Source organism: Aquila chrysaetos, chromosome 6, assembly GCF_900496995.4.
Source record: "Aquila chrysaetos chrysaetos chromosome 6, bAquChr1.4, whole genome shotgun sequence".
Lineage (NCBI taxonomy): Eukaryota > Metazoa > Chordata > Aves > Accipitriformes > Accipitridae > Aquila > Aquila chrysaetos.
In genome coordinates, this window is record NC_044009.1 from 11,529,407 (window position 1) to 11,549,267 (window position 19,861).

The 19,861-nt window shown below is 42.9% G+C and overlaps 2 protein-coding genes across 12 annotated transcripts in view; one reads left to right on the top strand and one right to left on the bottom strand.

The window, feature by feature from the left end:
* The window catches only part of USP40 (ubiquitin specific peptidase 40), a 40,595-nt gene extending 31,002 nt beyond the window's left edge, over window positions 1-9,593 (bottom strand). For 3 of the 11 annotated variants that reach the window (XM_041124330.1, XM_041124329.1, XM_030018066.1), the window contains exons 1-6: window positions 7,252-8,533; window positions 6,284-6,500; window positions 5,681-5,748; window positions 4,554-4,667; window positions 3,805-3,969; window positions 3,072-3,218 (exon numbers count right to left, since the gene is read on the bottom strand). In XM_041124330.1, coding sequence (XP_040980264.1) covers window positions 3,072-3,218; window positions 3,805-3,969; window positions 4,554-4,667; window positions 5,681-5,748; window positions 6,284-6,500; window positions 7,252-7,302 — 762 coding nt within the window. In that variant the 5' untranslated portion in view covers window positions 7,303-8,533. Of the gene's footprint in view, window positions 1-3,071; window positions 3,219-3,804; window positions 3,970-4,553; window positions 4,668-5,680; window positions 5,749-6,283; window positions 6,501-7,251; window positions 8,537-8,665; window positions 8,764-9,112 lie in introns of those variants that run through there. The other 8 variants (XR_005932678.1, XM_041124333.1, XM_041124328.1 and 5 more) reach the window with 7 other exon arrangements.
* A 3,242-nt stretch (window positions 9,594-12,835) lies between these two features.
* Window positions 12,836-19,861, top strand: part of LOC115343050 (UDP-glucuronosyltransferase 1A1-like) — a 35,950-nt gene continuing 28,924 nt past the window's right edge. Inside the window, exon 1 of the mRNA XM_030018509.2 lies at window positions 12,836-13,756. Within this exon, the coding sequence (XP_029874369.1) occupies window positions 12,911-13,756 (846 nt within the window). The 5' untranslated portion in view covers window positions 12,836-12,910. The remainder of the gene's footprint in view (window positions 13,757-19,861) is intronic.

Sequence of the window (19,861 nt, forward strand, 5' to 3'; positions counted from 1 at the left end):
ACAGGCTAGGTGTGGGCAGGTGGTCGCATTGTTAGGCAGCTGCCTTCCTAACGCTACCACCAAGCCTAGAGTGACTCATATGGCACCTCACTTCCTGTCAGTGTTGACTCTCACCATGGTCCGCTGTGATCAAGTGCATCAGGCCAGCAGGGTCACAGAGCTACAGGCAGCAGTCATGCTGACACAACATCCCTCCTTCCTGCTACAGCCTTCTAGCACAGCCCCTCTCTTGAGGCTGTCCATTCATACCCTGGTATCCCCCAGCTATGTGATTTCTTACCCAAGTTCAGAGTTCGCACCGTCTTCTTGCATGGATGACCACGTATGAAAGGAAAGCAGCTCTTATCTCACACTCCCTTGAACCCAGCAAAGTTTAACTCAAACAAGCCCTTATAACCAAGCCACACAGAATCCTAGAATGGTTTGGGTTGGAAGGGACCTTAAAGATCATCTAGTTCCAACCCCCCTGCCACTGGCAGGGACACCTTCCACTAGACCAGGCTGCTCAAAGCCCCATCCAGCCTGGGCTTGAACACTTCCAGGGATGGGGCATCCACAACCTCTCTGGGCAACCTGTTCCACTGCCTCACCACCCTCACAGCGAAGAACTTCTTCCTCACCTCTAATCTAAATCTACCCTCTTTCAGTTTAAAGCCATTACCCCTTGTCCTATCACTACATGTTGTCCTGGGTTCAGCTGGGATAGAGTTAATTTTTACAGGAACCTGGGAGGTGGGGGGGCATAGCCGGGGCAGCTGACCTGAACTAGCCAAGGAGCTATTCCATACCATGTGACATCATGCCCAGTATATAAATGGGGAGTGGGCCAGGGGGAGGGCGCTCTCTTGCTCTCTCTGGGGGAAGTGGCGGAGCGTCGGGTCCCGGGTGGTGAGCAGTTGCACTGTGCATCACTCTTTTTTGTATACTCTTTCATTAGTACCGTCGTTGTCGTTGTAACTTTTTTTGCATTGTCCCAGTAAACTGCCCTTATCTCAACCCTCGAGGTTCCAGTTTTTTTTCTTTTCTCTCCTCCGTCTTCCCCCTATCCCACCGGAGGGGGGCGGGAGGAGTGAGCGAGCGGCTGCATGGTCCTTTGTTACCGGCTGGGCTGAAACCACGACACATGCCCTTGTAAAAAAGTCCCTCCCCGGCTTTCTTGTAGGCTCCCCTTAGGGACTGGAAGGAGGCACATGAAGCACTGGCAAATGGTTCTGAACTCCTGAGTCACTGATTAATTTCACCTGTCCTCAGCTTGCCTTTGCACCCACTCCCTTCCACATTAAGAGTGCTGCAAGGTTTGGATTGCAGTCATCCTGCTGCAGAAAAGAGTCACCACAGTAGGCCAAAGAGCTTTGCTGTTGTGAAGATGACAGAATACATCAGAGTGCACTAACAGCTGTCTACGTCTGTTTCCCCTTTACAAAAAATAGTGGGAATAACAGGAAAAAGGAGCAACTTTTTATAAAAGACTTACAACATGAAAGAAGAAAACCAAACACCACTTTGTATCATTCTGGAGAAATGCAATTCAAAGACCTACAACTCTCATAAAGCTCTCACTGGGCTGCCCTTCCCTGGCCCTGCCTAAGGGGATAGATGAGAAGACAAATAAGAAGCCTTAAATTCAATTACTGTGTTGGGAAAACCAGTCCAAACTGTCATAAACCAACAAACAGGGACAAGCTGTCAGCACAAGGATGCTGCAGGCTGCACTGGCATACAGTGACCAGTGTTATCAGACACACCACCATTTAACAAAGCACTTGGGGTCACATACACAATTCCTCTGGAGGATACTAATATAGACAAGTGTCAAGCATCTGAAGCTTTCCCAAGGTGCCCAGGGGTGAAGGCAGGGAACCAGGCCAGAAAAAGGAATACTCCAGTCTGGTTGTCCCTGAGTTCCTGGGGACCACTCTCAATGAACATCACAGGCTTAATGTCAAGAGTTCTCCATTGAACACTGAGGAACTCCAATGACTCGGCACAGGAGAAGGGGTCACAGCATTTGGTTTTACAAGTATTTTTTAAAAAAACAACTCAAACCCAACAGTTCTCACCCATAGCTGAGCACAGATCAAAGCAGCAAATCATTCACTAGAAGGTTATGACAAAGCAGCACAACTCAACATAAACCAATCAGCTTCATTCAAAAGCATCTTCAAGCTACTGCCTGAGGGAGAAGACTCTCCCACAGTCTGTACTCTGACCACAGGAACATGACTCTGAGGCTTTGCTGTGCCTGGATTTTTATCTTCCTCCTGCCTGGCCTCTCAGATGGAAGGAAACTCCTGGTGGTGCCCATGGATGGAAGCCACTGGCTTAGCATGCGGTAAGTGGTTGAAAAGCTCAGTGAGAGAGGACACAAAGTGGTGGTGGTTATACCAGAAGTAAGCTGGCAGATGGAAACGACACAGGCATACATGGTGAAAACGTACCCAGTGTCTTACACATTAGAAGAGCGGGATGGTTCCTTGCATGAATACATTCTTACTCACCTGAAGGCTCTAGCACTACAGAACATATTGAAAACACCTACTAAGGTGTTAAGTTATCACTGCAAGAACCTGTTTGGCCTCAGGGAAACAATGCAATACCTAGATCAACAGATTCAACTGTGCAAAGTAATAGTTACTCATTATTTTTCTCCATTATTTGTGCTCTTCATGAGAGAATTTCCATAGTTTTCTTCATTTCATGGATCTGTTTATTTTTTTCTTCAGGGTCTAGCTTATCTTTTAGCCTATCCTCTGAAATGTCCAAAGCCAGGTGCCCATAGAGGTGTGTGAATAAGGCAATACTCTTGAAACCACATGCCATCCCATCCACCATTGGCTAGATTAAAGACTGCAACAACATTCAAGTTAACAAATCATCAAGAGTCACATGAGCTTTTCTTGACATAGTTGCTGAGGTTTAAAAAACAGGTCAGATTTTGGCATCCTCTTGTTGTATACTGTCTGATTAAAGACATAGATTTTTTTTATTTCTGAGTCAGAGGGCAGACACAGCAATGTAAACAAAGTTCTAACTGTCAGCAGACTGAACACTGAGAATTGCCAATGCATTACCTTTGAAGCTTCAACAAGTTTATCACAGGCTCCGCATCGATACAAGTTCTCATTTTCAAAGTACTCTTCTTCTACATACATGTTCCACAGGGCCTCCTCCAAGCCAGTTACACCTTTTACTGCTACTGTTAGGTCTAAGAAATCTTCCTATGCAGAAGTACAACAAAAAAATAAGGTAGTAAGTGGTGTAAGTTCACAGTACATTAGAAAGATACTCATCCCATTCACCACAGCAGAAGTAAGCATTCATTTTGCTTTCATTGCTGATGGGGAAAAAACCCCATATATCCACAGAAGATAAATTAATTTAAAAAAAACAAAACAAAACAAAACAACACCACCAAACTTTTTTTAAATTACAAAGAGCATAAAAGACTGTAAAGGTATGTTTTACTGTTGTTACCCCACTGTTCAGCTCTCTGCCAACTACACCTTCTAAAGGCAACGCTTGCCAACTCAGAAGATGCAATAACACTTATGTTTTTTACCTCTGAGTCACAGCCTGATGTAGGTGGTTTAGGTAATGCCAGCCAAGACTTAACAACAAGTCACATGTAATTTTCACATTTTCAAGTCTGTGGCACTCTAACCAATACACACTACCTAGATTCAACAAGACCACCAGTGACACGCAAGTAAGATGTCACTATTTTTGGAGTTTAAAAAAAAGAACATTTAAAGTATCCTCAACAGACTGAACAGAAACCCATCCTGGAAAATAGTCTGGCTTTACCTGTCTCTCACTGATATTCTTGCACTCTTTACAAACAATCTGGTTGACAACAATCCCATGGTACAATCGCTTAATAAGGTCATGACCCGAAGTCCCCACAAGGGAAGTTTCCAAAGCACTGAACAGAATCCGATTTAATTCCTGCACATCATGCTGCCTCATTTCCTGCACGATAAAAAAAACAAACTTGAAGAAATAAAATAGTGCCATCTGCTTTGCTTATTGTTTAAAAACAACATGTATTAAGTGTGACAAAGACAGCTGCCTCAATGACTACCCATGTATTTACTACCTTGAGTAGTAAATTACTACCGTTATTATTACTTGTTATTCTTAATTTAGATATGGTTTCTAAGTAGCTACTATAACCCACATAAGACACTTTCACTTGGGTAGATTTAGACTAAACTCTAAGATGAGTTACACAGTTCAATTTAGGTAAGAATCTAAGTATTTGAGGACAAGAACCCTAATTACTGTTGGAAAAATGTTCCTGTAAAAACAAAGAAAAAGCTACTGAAATTGTATCTAACAGAACTATTTTCTTCTGTTACTTGCTGTAAACAATTGGCATGTATTTCATGGGGAGATACAACAGTATACAACAACAGCTGACCCAATTCAATGCTTTCTCCACAGCTTGAAGTATTTCAAGATATTTCTTAAATGTCAGACCTAAAAAAAAGTAAAAATCATCTCCATTCAGGAAAAAGTTTATCAATGATAGTGTCACTGATGGTGATTTGTACCTCATGGCTGTTCCACCCAAAGCTCTCAGTAAGGTCTGTTGTAGATGCAGCCTGCTGGTCCAAGAGCAGAAGCTGAGCAAATAACCGTTGAAGTTGTAATGGAATTATTCGAACCTAGAAATAAAAACCAAATATACCCAAAAGATCAGAAAAAGTCTTCAAACCAATCATTTAAATAAAAATAATTTAGTACAAAACTTGTAATAAACCACCACTGTCTATGGCTTTCATAACACAGGTTACTCAATTCACACCAAAACATCAGTCAGACTTGGTTCCCCAAAATCTACAGTGCCTCACCTTACTCAGCAAATACAGTCATGGAACATACGTTTTGTGATAAAGCAAAACTGTACAGATTAAAATTAAGCCATCACCATCATAAAAAAGGACAACTTCCTCTGATGTTTTCCATAATACTAAACCCTAAGAACTCAGCTACAAGACATCATGACATACAGATTTAATGTGTGCTACTCCTTGCTCAGTAAAGGGTGTTTGGTGGTGGGGTGGAACGAGATGGGAAGGAGAACGGTTAACGTCAGTAAGCTTAATCAGCTACCTATATTTATCTTTGACTTACAAAGAAAAAAATTTTCCAAGCCACCAGTTGTGCCACTTTAACCCGAGAACTAAAGAATGCAATTCTGTAGTCAACTTTAGTAAGCACTTTTTAAACAAAGATTAAATTCCAGTCCCATACCATCCCGTGCACGGGTGGGCTGTTAAATCTTCAGACAGCCTCAGTGCAGTCATTTAGGCTGCTCACATTTACTTTTTTTTTCCTGGACACAAATAAGTCAAAACACTGTAGCTTGAATTACAGAAGAGAAAAATCCAAAAAAGGACTGTACAGAATTTGGGATTGCTCCTGCTCACCTTGAAGACAAAATGATCTCTGCTATCAATTTCAGCAGAGACAGGCTCAGTATTTTACTTCCGAAGCAAACACTTATGGCACTGAAAACTTACAACTGTGTGAAAAATTGAGTATCAGCCAACCAAACTGCCTTGCAGTATCAGAGTTCGGCTTTCATTCATCCTCATAAGAAGTTTCATGTGAATTGAAACAATGTTCTTCTGAATCAACATTCAGCAGTGACTAATGACAAGAAAATTTTAAATACCTTTGCATCTGGTTTACTGCTATCATCCAGAGACCCAAGTTCTTCAGGTCCTAGAGAGAACAGCGCCTCTGTAATTGTAAAGAAAAATGCCTATTTAAAAAAAGACAATATCCCCTCCTTAAAGATTAACTGTATTTTAGCTGCCAAGCATTATGATGCTATTCTTTTTGGCAAATTAAGACATTAAACAACCTTTCTGAACATCATTCATCCTTGCAACTGGTTCAAGCTATAACAATAAAGCAGAAGTAAGCATGAAGGTGTTTAGATGGCAAAATATTTTTTCAGGAATTGTAGTGGTTGCATTAAAAAAAAATGAATGACACTTTACAGACAGCAATAACCCCTCTTATTTACACAAACTGTAACCACCCACCTGTAAGAAAAGGTAACGTTTACAATACTTACATTTTGTGCAGAAGTGATGATACTAATTTTACAGACCAATAGCTCTGAATATTCTGTAATAACTTATTTGAAGTGAACTGAAGTAAACTGTTCCTGAAAACAATGTGTTTGTCATGTTTCTTTAATAAATAACTAGAAATGCAGGTATAAAATATCAATTCCAACGTTATTTTAAGAAGATTTTGAACACATTACCTCTAAATTCAGGTGTGAAAAGCAGAGTCTGCAGAAGGGAATTGAGGTAGCAGGTCCCACCCTGATTTTTGATACCACTTAGATTGGTGAAATCCCTGGGAGGTGGAGGCTCAGAATCTCTGGGCTTTGATTTCTTCCCTTTTCCAAAATGATTGTTTGAAATAAAGGAAAAATCCTCTTCAAATAAGTCCCCAAACATTGTGAAGGCAAAACAGTCCTTTAAAAATATAAAATAATCTATTTACTATAAAAACCGCAATTGAATCCACCCACCTCTAATCCTCCAAGATGAGCCTTTCATCCATGACTGACAAATTTATTTATAAATTTTTTTTATCTTATTCTGTTTATTCTAAAAGTGAATGTCAGATCCATATAAAAGGGTGCACTAACGTAACAAAAAAGGGTGAATTAAAAGCATTTATGTTAGCACAGGTCTGAACAGACTTTTAACTAGAACCAAATACATCACATTTCAACTTTGCATCAGCAAAAACATGCATAGCAAAATAAATACATCCTTCTAAACATCCATAATCAACTAGTGTTCAAGCTGCCCAGCTTCCTGCAGGAAAGGTATGTAAGGCCTCTCAAACTCATCAAAATCCCTGTGCTGTCTCTCAAAAAAATCCACGTGCACAAGTAACCTGTCTCTAGTATTGGCCAGATCAGATGGGAAGAGTGCAATAAATAGTAAAAAATACAGTGATATTTTATGGAAATGTTATCTTTGCTTCCAGATGTTCAAGCCGGAAACTCAATGGCAACTAATTCTTCTTATGGAAATTTTTTCAGTCCTTCTTGGAAACCTTACGACCTCTTAGCATGTCCCAGGACTCCAAAAGCTAGCTCACTTTTGTTTTGTACTTGTCACCCCATAATTTCACTTGGTATGCTGTAGCTCTTGCATTAACAGTGAGTAATCAAGGAGTTATACTGAAGCAGCGAATAATCATTCCTCTATTTACCTTCATTTCATGTGCAATTTTACAGATCTTTATCATATTCCACTCAGACATCTCTTCCAGACAAAAGCTTCCACAAAGATGTATTTACTCCTACAACAGAACTTGTCCCTTATCTTCAATTATCCTTATCTACCACCTCTGAACGCCTTAAAGTTCTCCTTTATCTGTTTCTGAGATCAGAGGACCACATCTGCCTACCATGTTCAAGATGTGCGCAAACCATGGCCTTCTATAGCTAAATAATAATGCTCTGGTTTGTTCTCTTTTGTACAACTGCTGAGCACTAAACTACTTTTTTTTAAGCAACATATATTATTGCCCCAATTATCACTCCTGTGTGTTCACTTCAAACCCGACCACTATACGTGCACTTTACAGAAATACATGTGTATATATAACTGTAAAGCTGTGATCAGCTCTGCCCCATGCTACACCTCTTTGGACTCACCTACAATGAATATCATCTGCTATTGTTTCATTCAGCGGCCTATTAGCATAAAGACTTTAAAGCTTCACTGATGGCACTTGTCTTTACTGCAATGTATCAGTCGACTTCACAAGAAAAATTAATCATCTCAGCATTTGCTGTTTATTGCTGACAGTTTATGATACACTGAATGCAGGCCCTAGCAAAAGTACAGAGAAACTCCCCCTCTGTAATGGTTGACCTTTTGTATCCTATCTTTTAGCTAATCATTTAATCAAGCAACAACTTTCTTCTCCTATGTCAGCTTAATTTCTTTAAAAGCTTTCAGTGGCAAAAGTTGTTGAATGCTTTTTGAAAATCCAAATGAAGTTGATAGCTCCCCATTCAACCAACTGGTAGTTCGTCAGGCATTTCCTGTAACTTTCTATAAAATAGCATTACATTAAGCCCATTTTAGTCCTTCCCAGAATAGAGCAGTTTTTAGGCAAAAGGCTATGCTCAGAGCAGCTGACTATGAAGCAGCATGACACTCTTCACTCTGCTTGTGCTATAATGCTTCTTCACCACTTCACACAATAGATATCCCCTTATAAATCCTCACAAAATAAAATAACATGGCTGGAAATACTTCTTAATGAACATAGACAGGAAAGAAATAATTTTGATGTCTTTGTATTAGTTTTTTCTCCTCTGAATGCAGCTCTTATACCTTGACTGCCTAAAAAAGAAAAGTCTGTAAAGGTCCCACCGCCCATACTTCAAGACGTAATTACTAGGTTTAGCACTCTTTCCAAACTGTCTCACAGCCTTCATTCATTTTTCCAGTTAGACCTGCCGCACTTTAGCATTTAACCATTCAAAGATGATGACTATTCCTATTTTCCTCACCCAAATGCACAATAGCTTGCTCCTAATAGGTTTGTTCACCATAAAAAAGCACAAATCTAGAAGACAGCAATCATCTTACTGACAGTCTGCTGTACCCACCCACCACTCCAGAGAACCACTTCAGCAGGACAGTGCCAAATCCTCCCTCATTCCTTATTTCTGGATCCTCAAAGCACTGCTGCTAGCAGCTTCCTTCCCTTAAAAATCATACAGCAATATAGATTAGAATGAATCTCTGGATGCAGTAATATAGATTAGAACAAAACTCTGGATGACGTCTCTGGTCCAACACCCTCAAAAAGCATCGCTTATTAGGGCCTTGCCCTGCCAAAGTCAGAATAACTCCATGAAAGGAGATCCCCAAACCCCTCTAAGCCCCTGCGCTCTATTCCTTCCCTCTGATGGGAACTTCCCACGGTGTAACTTGGGTCTGGCACCTCTCATCCTACCCCACTGCACCCCCGACAAGAATCAGGCTGCGCCGATGCCCCCTCCCGACAGCAGTACAGTCTCCACCTCGCTTTCCCTTCTTCAGGCTGAACTCACCCGGCTCCCCCTGCCTCTCTCCACCTCCCATACGCTCCAGTCCCAGAGCCCCCGCGGAGCTGGGCCCAGTCTTCAGAGGCGCTCTCACCGGTAGCGAAGAGAGGACGAGGACCGGTACCCTGGGCCTGCCGCCCGCACCCCGGCCAGCCCGCAGCGCCGGGGCTGGCGGGGCGCGGCTCCTCGGCCGCCGCTTAGCCCGACTCACCCCTCAGAGCCAGCACCCAGAGCCGGGCCGGCACCTACCGCCACGGCCCCGCGGCCGCCGCCATGTTTGTTGTGGCGCCGCGCAAAGCACGCTGGAACCTAAAGGCCTCCGCCGCTCCGGGATTTCACGCTCCTCGCCAAGTCCCGGAGAGACAACCGCGGCCCGCCCGGAGCGAGGGACGCCTCCTGCAAGGAGCGGAAAGGAACCGCCGGGCACGGGAGCCCATGCGAACCGCGGGGCGGCCGGCAACGCGGCCGCGCACAGCCTGCTGGGAGTCGTAGTGCGGCGCCGGAGCGTCACGGCGTGACGGAGGGGAGGGGGAGCCGCACTGCCCGCTGGGAAGGCGCCCCCCCGCGAGGCCTTCTGGGGGCTGTAGTTTCCTGGAGGCCGCGGTGGATGGTGGGAGTCAGCCTGCTGGGGGCGGGGGGGCAAGGGTTGCCGTGGAGACCCCGCGGCCTGCGCGGCCTCGCCAGCCTGAGGGCCTGGAGGAGGCCCAGCCTGCCCCGGCCCAGCTTCTGCTGGGTGGTGGACCGTTGGGGGAGGAGAGCAACACTTCTCCACCATGACCGAGACCTCTCAGGCCACCACCAGGGACAGGCCCTGCTGAAGCTGTTGCCGAAATCCGGAATAAAACTCCTTAACAGCAATGAGAAGTTAAGAAGCAGGCACTCCTTATTGCAGTGCTGGGCACACGGGGGATCGCTCCACCTAGCGTGTGCACCTGTCTGGTTTAACTATGCAGGTTAAATACACACCTGTTATACATATTCACTAGATTTCCGAGAAATGTTATACATAATCATTAGTTTCCTGAGAAACTATTAACATATGTAAATGTCCTTTACGCAAGCGCGTTGAAGGTCTCTGGTGGTCCTCAGAAGCCCTCTGGTGGTCTTCCATAGTCTTCCTCACTTGTCCGCTTCTTGACCTCTTCTTAGGTGATTCTGCACAGTACGATTCTTGCCATTATATTAGATTACACAAAAGTACATTCTATGTTAATTCTTTTTCTATGATTGGCCTTCTAATCATGCTACCTTATTAATATTCTTATGTTAAAACAATCATTGGTCGATCTCACATAATCCATTAACCGGAACTTTGATCAAAGTAGGGTTTCTAAGCAACAGAACTAAGGTCCATAACGATTTCTTAAAACAAACCACTATAATTAACCAATCTGTGTTAGAATTCGATGGTTAACTGACTGTCAACAATACTTGTATTCTTATGATTATGCTTAGCACATTTTGTAATGTTCCTAAGTCTGTATAACTACGTTGCAAACTTCACACTCCTATCTCACGATTTTGTTTTAATCAAATCTTTATCAAAGTATTTGCAACAAAGCCTTCCAAAAAACGTAGCCAGGGATGAAGCTCAGCGTACCAGCCTTGTAGCACAAGGGCTTCTGCTGCAAGGAAGAGCCCTCACGGAGGTGGGGGCTGCTTCGCCTCCTGCCCCTTCTGGTCCAGTTCCCTCCCTGAGGTCGTGTGGCCCCACCAGGTGCAGGCCAGGGCTTGTACTGGCATTGGGATTTCAAATACAGATGAGCCTGGCCAGTAGTCAGAGACGACCAGCTCCCTCTTTGAAACAAGCAGGTGGTCGGTCACAGCTGCCACCATGGCTAGAGTGGCCCAGCTGGCACATCGCTTGCTGCCAGCATTGACTCTCACTGTGGTCTGCTGCAATCACACACATCGTGCCAGTGGGGCCACAGGCAGCAGTCGTGCTGACACAGCGTCCCTCCTCCCCGCTGCAGCCGTCCAGCACAGCCCCTCTCCCTTGGGGTTTTCCATTCCTCCCCTGGCATCCCCCAGCTATGCAGCTTCTTCCCCAATTCGAAGTTCCCACCTTCTTGCACTGGCGACCATGTGTGAAGGGTAAGCAACTCTTACCTCGCACTCCCTTGAACCCAACAAAGTTTAACTCATCAAGCAACCTTTGCCAGATAACCAAGCCAACGGAGGGAGTCACTGGCAAACACTCAGGAACACCTCTAAGGTACTGATTAGCTTTGCTTGTCCTGCACTAGCTTTTGTGCCCACTCCCTTCATGTTAAGGGTGCTGCAAGGTTTGGATGGCAAATTCATCCTGCTGCAGAAGGGAAGGGAGGGCAGGAATTTTCCCTAATAGCTGTCTGCTTACCCCTCTCCAGCAAATGACGGGGTGCCAAAAAAAAACAACTTAAAAAATAAAAATAACCTTTTTGTGAAAAAATGCTGTTTACTAAACCAGTCTTTTTTCCAATGATCATTTTTAAGTGCAGTTTATATAAAGCTGGAAATAATAACGTTTTAGTTATTACCCATCTTTTTTTTTTCTTACAGTTTATAATAACATAAAAGATTCTGAAAGTATTTTTTTCACTTTTACCTCAGAGCTTCTCCCCCTACTCTGAAGCTCAAATATTTTGTTTTCTGAAAAGTTATCAAGTGCCTGAAAGAAAACTGCATTTTGCCACTTACTCAGTAGTTTCCCTACACAAGGAAAAAGTTACAGATGTCAGTAAAGTGGGAAAAAGAAATAAAAAGGCTGATAGGAAAAGATGAAGAAAATGATACATAATTAATTTCATTGCATTGACCATGGTATGGAAGTGAGATAAAAGAAGTTGTGTTCCTGAGGGACAGAGGCTGCATGGCTCTAAATATCTTACATTTCATTATTTTTCCATGTCACAGTGCTATTTAGGCTTCTAATCTTTTTGGCACCATTAACGTCAAAAGCAATGCTGTGAAGCTGAAGGCTCTTGAAAACCCACACTTGCACTGAAGCTGCTCGTTAGCTAAGTCAGGTCCGATACCTGGGCTCACACCTGTGTCTTTACTGAACAGTCCAAGCCATGCAGGGAGTTGTAGTTGTTAAAACACATTTAGTACATGTCCTATGTCTGGACTCTACTTGATGTATAGGCAAGTGGTGAGGAGTTTTCAACTGCCTGAAGGCCATCTCATAGGCTGTGAAACAACTGCATTACTGCTCTGAAGCGAGAATCTGGGCTTCAACTTCACAGATCTCTGCCTCAGCTGCCAGGTCAGCCTCTCTCAGAGTCTCTTGCTGGTGTCATTGTAGACGGCAGATTCCTGCTAGCTCAGAAGAGTTGGTTCATCTGCCCTTTCCCCTTACCCTGAGGGTGTCCTGTTCTGTCCTCAGAGAAATGATCTGAACATCCATGTCTCAAACAGCAATGAAATTTGTTGAGGCTGTTTTCATTTGTTACTGTGGTGTTGGATTTTTTCACACCAAACTTGCCTTCCTTGGTCCTGGCCAAGGAGTAAGACAGGACACGTCAACGATCAAGAGAGAATTCCTAAGAAATCTGACTACCATGTTGAGGAGCTAGTTCTCTGTTGAACACTGAGGAACTCCAATGACTCTCAGGACAGGAAAGGGTCACAGCATTTGGCTTCACAAGTAATGACAAAAAAACCCAAACCATCCACAACCCAAAGCAGTGAATCATTAACTAGAAGATTATGACAAAGCAGCACAACTCAACAGATAAACCGATCGGCTTCATTCAAAAGCATCTTCAAGCTACTGCCTGAGGGAGAAGACTCTCCCACAGTCTGTACTCCGACCACAGGAACATGACTTTGAGGCTTTGCTGTGCCTGGATTTTTATCTTCCTCCTGCCTGGCCTCTCAGATGGAAGGAAACTCCTGGTGGTGCCCATGGGTGGAAGCCACTGGCTTAGCATGCGGCAAGTGGTTGAAAAGCTCAGTGAGAGAGGACACAAAGTGGTGGTGGTTATACCAGAAGTAAGCTGGCAGATGGAAACGACACAGGCATACACGGTGAAAACGTACCCAGTGTCTTACACATTAGAAGAGCTGGATAATGCCTTTCATGAGTACGTTGCCACTCACCTGAAGGACCTGCCTTTCCCTCTGAACGCTCTAGCACTATACAACAGCTCAGTGCACGTTTTCCGTATGTTCTTTGTTCAGTGCAAGAACCTGTTCAGCAGTAAGGAGACCCTGCTATACTTGAATCAAAGTGGCTTCGATGCTGTCCTGACAGACCCCATTTTTATGTGTGGAGCAACACTTGCTAATTATTTTTCTCTTCCATTTGTGTTCTTCATGAGAGGATTTCCGTGCAACTTACACTACGAAGCACCGCAGTGCCCAAGTCCTCTGTCCTACACCCCGAGACTGTTTACCTTCAACTCAGACCACATGACCTTTTTCCAGAGAGTGGAAAATGCACTGGTTTCCCTCCTGGAGCTTGTGTACTGTAACGGTTTCTACGAAGATGCAATAAAGTTTTCCTCTGAAGTTCTTCAGAGAGATGTATCCCTGCTAGACCTCCTGAACTCTGCTTCCATTTGGCTTCTGAGATTTGACTTTGTGTTTGAATACGTCAGACCAGTGATGCCCAATATGGTCTTTATTGGAGGTGTAAACTGTGCTCAGAGGAAACCACTGTCTGAGGTATGTTCTTTTTCCTCCAAATTATACATTTTCCAATGAAATCCGATTACATCGTTTCTGGAAGTTTAGTGCTACTGATTTTTTTTATTTCTGGTAATGATTTAATACAACCAGGTTCTGGCAGTTGTTTTCCACAGGGTGAAATCAAATTACCTCGATGGAGGCAGATGACTTACTTGAATCAATGAGGATTTTCTGAGAAGTCCAACAAAAAATGGACTTCACCTACCAGCTACAAATTACTGTCCTCAGTGAGTGTATAACATTCACCAACCAGACGCAGTTTTGATTTCATTTTCATGGAGTCTGACATATATTTCTTTCACCTGACCAAAAGCTCAAAGACCATGCTCTAAGAGTCTTCCTTTGTTTTTAACTCTAAGCTCAGCAAAGTCGGTTAATTTGCTTTGATTGTGTTTTCATGACATACAGTTTCCAAACTGGCTGTCTATGTTGTTTCTGTTTGTAGATCATGCTGAAATATAAATGTCACCTTGAAATGGGAAGAATTAATCTAAAGTAGTGTATTTGGTGAAACACACTTGTATGCAAAACTCAGATAAGTTTTCATACCTATTTCTTGATGTTTGCTCCTACCAGAATTGTTCTGCAGGATTTTTAAAGCTAATCTAGAAATTTAAATCTATTTTGATAGTTATCATATAGTCTCTAAAACAATTAATAGCACCAGACATTTCTTTCCAGGCACAAAGCAGGACACAAATTTCTTTCCTATGAAATTACTCCCTCACTTCTGAATTGTGGTCACACAATATCACTGCACAACTGCAGTACAGTATCTTTGAGCTGAAGGGTATTTTCTTTCTTCTTTCAGGTTTCTTTTATAATGTTTGACAGGCTTATGCAGAGTCCACTGAACTTAATAAAGAATAATATTATAAATTAGAATATTAGAATATTATTATAAATTATAATATTAGAATACTATTATAAATAAGGCATTCTCAAGTTAGGCTCAAGAGAGTGGCACTTTGTAGTTTGAGATTTAAGAGGCAAATTCTTACTGGTTCCATGACATAAGTCTTTACTTCTATATCTTGAAGGTCTTAAAGCTGCAAACAGTTTGTAGCTTGCTACAAGGGTAGAACCATCCTGCCCTCATTTTATACCTGGCATCTCCCATCTTCACACTGACATTTGTCATTTGCTGGAAATCACATTTTCCAAACCTTGAAAAACCTTGTGTATTCCTCCTATCTTCAGTCTGCCTCTTCTAGCTACATTTCCTACAGACAGCAGAGGAACTTCCCCTGTTTCAGTTTGAACAGTGCCCAGCAACAAGGCAATAATGCAGTAGAGTGTAAACAAATGTGAAGTGGGTCATATGGGAGAAAGAAATCTACCTATGCATACACAGTGATAAGCCCTGAGTTGACCATTACTGTTCAGAAATATAATCATATGGTAAGAATAGATAGTTCTCCAAAACCTGGTAGCCCATTGCCCAACAGACAAGAAAACAAAAAGTTAGGATGACTAGGAAAGGGAGAGAGAACGAGAGATTCAAAATGTGGTTTCTTTTCTCACATGAGGAGCTTAAGCCACAGATGTTTCTGTTACACCACTTGCCATAGTTTTCCACAGACAGAGAAATCAGGCATTGTGGCCTCATTCCCAAAGAGGGCTCCTTTCTGCCACGTCTGACATGGCCCCATGGAGTACCTGCTGTGGAGCTGAAGGCGTCAGGGCGCTGAGGAGCTCATGCTTTTGCTGAACTGGGCATATGTGTCGTATCTAGCCCAGAGCTGGGAATTAAATCCCAAGTTCCCTGACTCTCCTGAGCTGTAAGCATTGTCCGTGGCCTGCAGTCTCAGAGGGAGGAAGAACATGCAACCACAGGACTGGGCCTGGGGCAACACAAACTGCGCTTACTCATTGACTAAGATAACCAGATAACCGCACTGGCTGCCTCAGGCTGGATTTCCTCTTGTCCTGCACTTTGCATAGGCATCTGTCTCAGTAGCAGTTACATATTCATTAACAGACACATAAATCCAGTTGCCAAGTCCTACTGTGTCTGGAGGTTTAATACAAGGGTTGCAGGAAATCAGACCCAATATCTTGACTGAGCAGACGTTCTGTGCCAGCGTCATGCACTAATGACTCCAGAAGTACCTGAAGGCTGGCATGGTAAGTGGTCCCTCATTAGGGGGACATCGCAAATGAACTCAGACTGTGAGCCCTGAGACATTTTGATGAATATCTCATCTTTAGCCAAAGTTAATGCAAAGTTGCTTTTTTGGGCAGCTCATAAAAACAAAGTTCATATGATTTGATCAAAACAAAGTTCAGAAATGTAAACTATAGCAACCTTTCAAAGTTGTTCCTTTTTTTTTAATCTAAACCACCCATTACTTATTTAAACAACTAGTTAACTTAAAACATTAAAATAACCCCGGATTTAAGTAGGTAGTAAAAGAGAAGTGTAATTGAATAAATACCCTGTGGTTTGTCCCTCTAGCACAAGGATTAAGAAGACAGGTCCTGTTCTGAAACCCTCCTGCCAGAGCCAGCAGAATCTGGGAAGCTCTGATAAGGAGACACTTCTAACTGGTCCTTTGAAATATGCGATTAAAGTGGAATTCAAAGACTTTGACAAGAAGCCAAATAATACAGTAAGCAGTACCAAAGTGCACACACATACCTGGTACACAGATACATGCTTTTCAAAAGCCTGCACAACCCAAACGTCACTTTGTGTGACCTCAGAAGGGATCCTGTCGTGTCTGCAGGTACTGTTAATTTGCTGACATGGGTAGCTAAGATTAGTACAGCTATAGGGGAACTCTTCATTTTCTGCACTGAAGTAGTAGTCATCACTCCGTTCATGAACCAAATACTAGAGTCATTTTTTTTGTGCAATATTCAAGGTGTTGATGAACTTAGTGGCAGTTCAGAGCAGTCTGGTATCCTGTCAGCATCTGCTTATTATGCTTTTGTAAAGGATGTTGAGCACCTTTAAAGCTGGCAATACTGTTCATCTGTCTTATATTGCAATGTCAAAATACACAACATCAGACAAGTAAAAGCAGCACTACTTTTGAAAAAGAAAGTTTAACCGTCATGCATCGTTCGTGTTCAATGCACAGTATGTATCAACCTGAAACAGCTGCTCTAACCAAACGGTTCATCTCACTGTCCTCTTCAGTTTGCTCTTGTCCACATCCCTTTGCCTCCCATATTTTGAAGAAGAGATACTGAAGGAAGCTGTAAAATAGTTCTTTCGACAAAAATTCCCTCATATCAAATGGAACCACTGCCTTAGTTTCCCTTTCCATGGGAAGTTTGTCTGCTGGTTAAATTAAAACACCTCTAATGGAAGTCTAAAGGTGAAGTATTTGACAGAGGTCTATGCACAAAAATCTAGAAAGGTTATAGAGTATTATATTTACAAATATCAAACACATTGCCCTACAGAAGTTAGGAAATGTTCCAATTACAGTTACCTGGGCAGCCTTAAATGTCACCTTTCTGTTATGATACAGTCATTAATTTCACGATCACATACTATCGTTTTCATATGATTTCTATTTATGGCTTAGGAAAGGGCTGCCCTAGAAATGATCTGTGTTCTGTGATTTGCTTAGCTGCATGTGCTGCTTCTTGCTCTTGCAAAGACTTAAGATTACTTTCTAACTTGCAGTCAACATATCATCACTTTTATGACCTGTTTTTCCTCTGAAGTCATGCTAGTGAAACTACATACTATCTTATCCTGTGCAGGCAAATGGCAGTGTATCTCCGTAGCGATGTAAAACGTAAGGGGGGAATCAGGCAGGTGCATGTCAGCAGCTACCAACCTGCATTTGCCTGGCACTGTTCTGTATCAAAAAAAGGGCTGGGTTCAATTACACAAGGATTCCTCCATGTATAAGCCTGATCCATCATCCAGAAACCTGGGAAATCAAATTACATCATCCACACACTCTTGCATTTGAGCAACCTGCTTGCAAGAGCCAGAGCATAAGAGGGTGAGCAATCTCATCTAACAACAGGAAAACAAATCTGGTAGATGAAACCAACATTTCCAGGCTGTCTCAAAAAACATTTGTTTTTAGTTCTAGTTTTAGCGCTGCTCATATTAACAAGTAGCTGCTGAGGTATCCATTTGCTATCCTCTTCCTTTTGTGCCACTCATTGTTTGCTGCTCAGGTTAGAAGAAATCCACACATCACAACCAGTCCAACTCAAAGATAAGCACTTTGAGAGAGTTTTAGTACCTTTTCCAGCTGAAGCAACCATACAGTGAGGCATAAGCACACCTGCACCCAAACCTCTCAACATGGTTATGGCTTAGGGTCCAAGCAGTCTGAACTCCTCAGAGCTGCTTTCACGCTGGTGCAGTGCTGCTCCATTGCTGCAATGCTCCTTGCCAGCTCAAAGCCAAACCCTGGAGTAACCCACACAAGCCTTATCGCAAGAGATACTTCTGAGAGGAAAACAAATCTGCACTCGTGGGTCACCCAAGGTTCAGCCTTGTTTAACATAAAACTTATGTCCTTCAGTATCCAGTGGGGAAGCCTTTCCTCCAAGCTGGCACGTGGGTCTCACTCTTTAAAACCTCTGTTCATCAAACTGCTCTGGTGCTCATCTGCACATACAACAGGAGTCGGTAATGAGCACCCCACCCTTGTAACCTGAAAGGGGTCCAGGTGCCCTTTGCTACTGCATAATGAACAACAAACACATGTAAACCTACCACTGACGTGGGGAAACAGACTCCACAATCAGTGAGATGATTGTAAAGTAGGTATGTTTATTCAGCGCTGGGCAGCAGGGGGGTAGTCCCACCAAAGTCGTGCACACTTGACGCGGCAGTTCGCTTCAAATTTATACAGTCAAGTGTTACATATACATGGAGTTTTGCAATACGGCTATACATAGGCATGATCTATCCCCGCTTCATATTAAAATTAGTTCCAAAAGTTGCAAGGCCAGTCTTGGCTGTTTTTTTGAGGTCGACTGCTGCTTCTTATCAGGGACTATCTCCTGTCCCAGCCAGCCTCAACAATGCAAACATTAAGCATCACTTCTCATCCTCTTGGACCAACAATGCAAACATTAAGCATCACTTCTCATCCCCTTGGGCCATGTCTACCTCTATTGAAATTTCTTTAACTTCATTATAAGCTAGATAATTACTATATCTACTAAGGCTCCTTTGGCTCCCCGTTTCACCATGTTGCTTTGAGAAGTGAGCCAGTCTGTTAATTTTCTGAATAATTATTACCCAGCTTAGATCTGACCCCAGCTGATTCTGTGCTAACCTAAGAACTTCATCTTTTCTTTATCCATTCATCTGTTCTCTGTTTACCTCTAATTTCTCTTTTTCTTATTTCTGTCCTTCCTGTTGCTGCCTCACCTTTTCCACAGTTTTGCTCTAATGGTCTGGTACAAAAAGTAGGGAGTCTGTTGAGTCCATAAGAAAGTGTAGCCATGCTGTAGTTTCTTACAGACACTGGAAGATGAACTTTGTATTGGCTCTTTTCAGCCAGCTAATTTTGCTGTTGAAAATCATATCCAAGTGCAGAGTAAAAAACACACCAAGTACCAAGTTCCAAATGGATTTAGTCAGTTCCTGTCACAGCAGTTGCAATAAATTCTTTATCTCCAAATCTCCAGTATTTAATCAGAATTACTCATAAATCTGTTCAGTCTCACGCTTTCAGTCTGTGCCTTGCAAAACTGTCTCCCCCCTCTCACTCCCCCATATTTGGCCCTCTCTAGAAATCGGTCCTCCATGTCTAAAGTTGGTTCCTCCATGTCAGTGTGACAGTGTGGAGCTACACAGAGCAGTGCTAGCACCCTTTGGGTGTCTACTGAGACAAACTCCATTGCCTAAGGCTGTAAGGGTTTGTTTCTCCATACCGAAGATGCTGGGAATCCCACCACCACTTACAGAAGGAAGGAACAGGAATAACTTTGTGCTGCTGATAGTTTTTCATCAGCTCTTTTCTTCACAGGGACGTCTTCCTTAGCACCACCCAAAAGGCTTTGGTCTGGCATTGCTTTTACTTGCATAAAGACAAAACATCCCTCCAGCAAAGCCCTGAGGGCCTCAGTTCACTGCATGTTTCCAGAGGA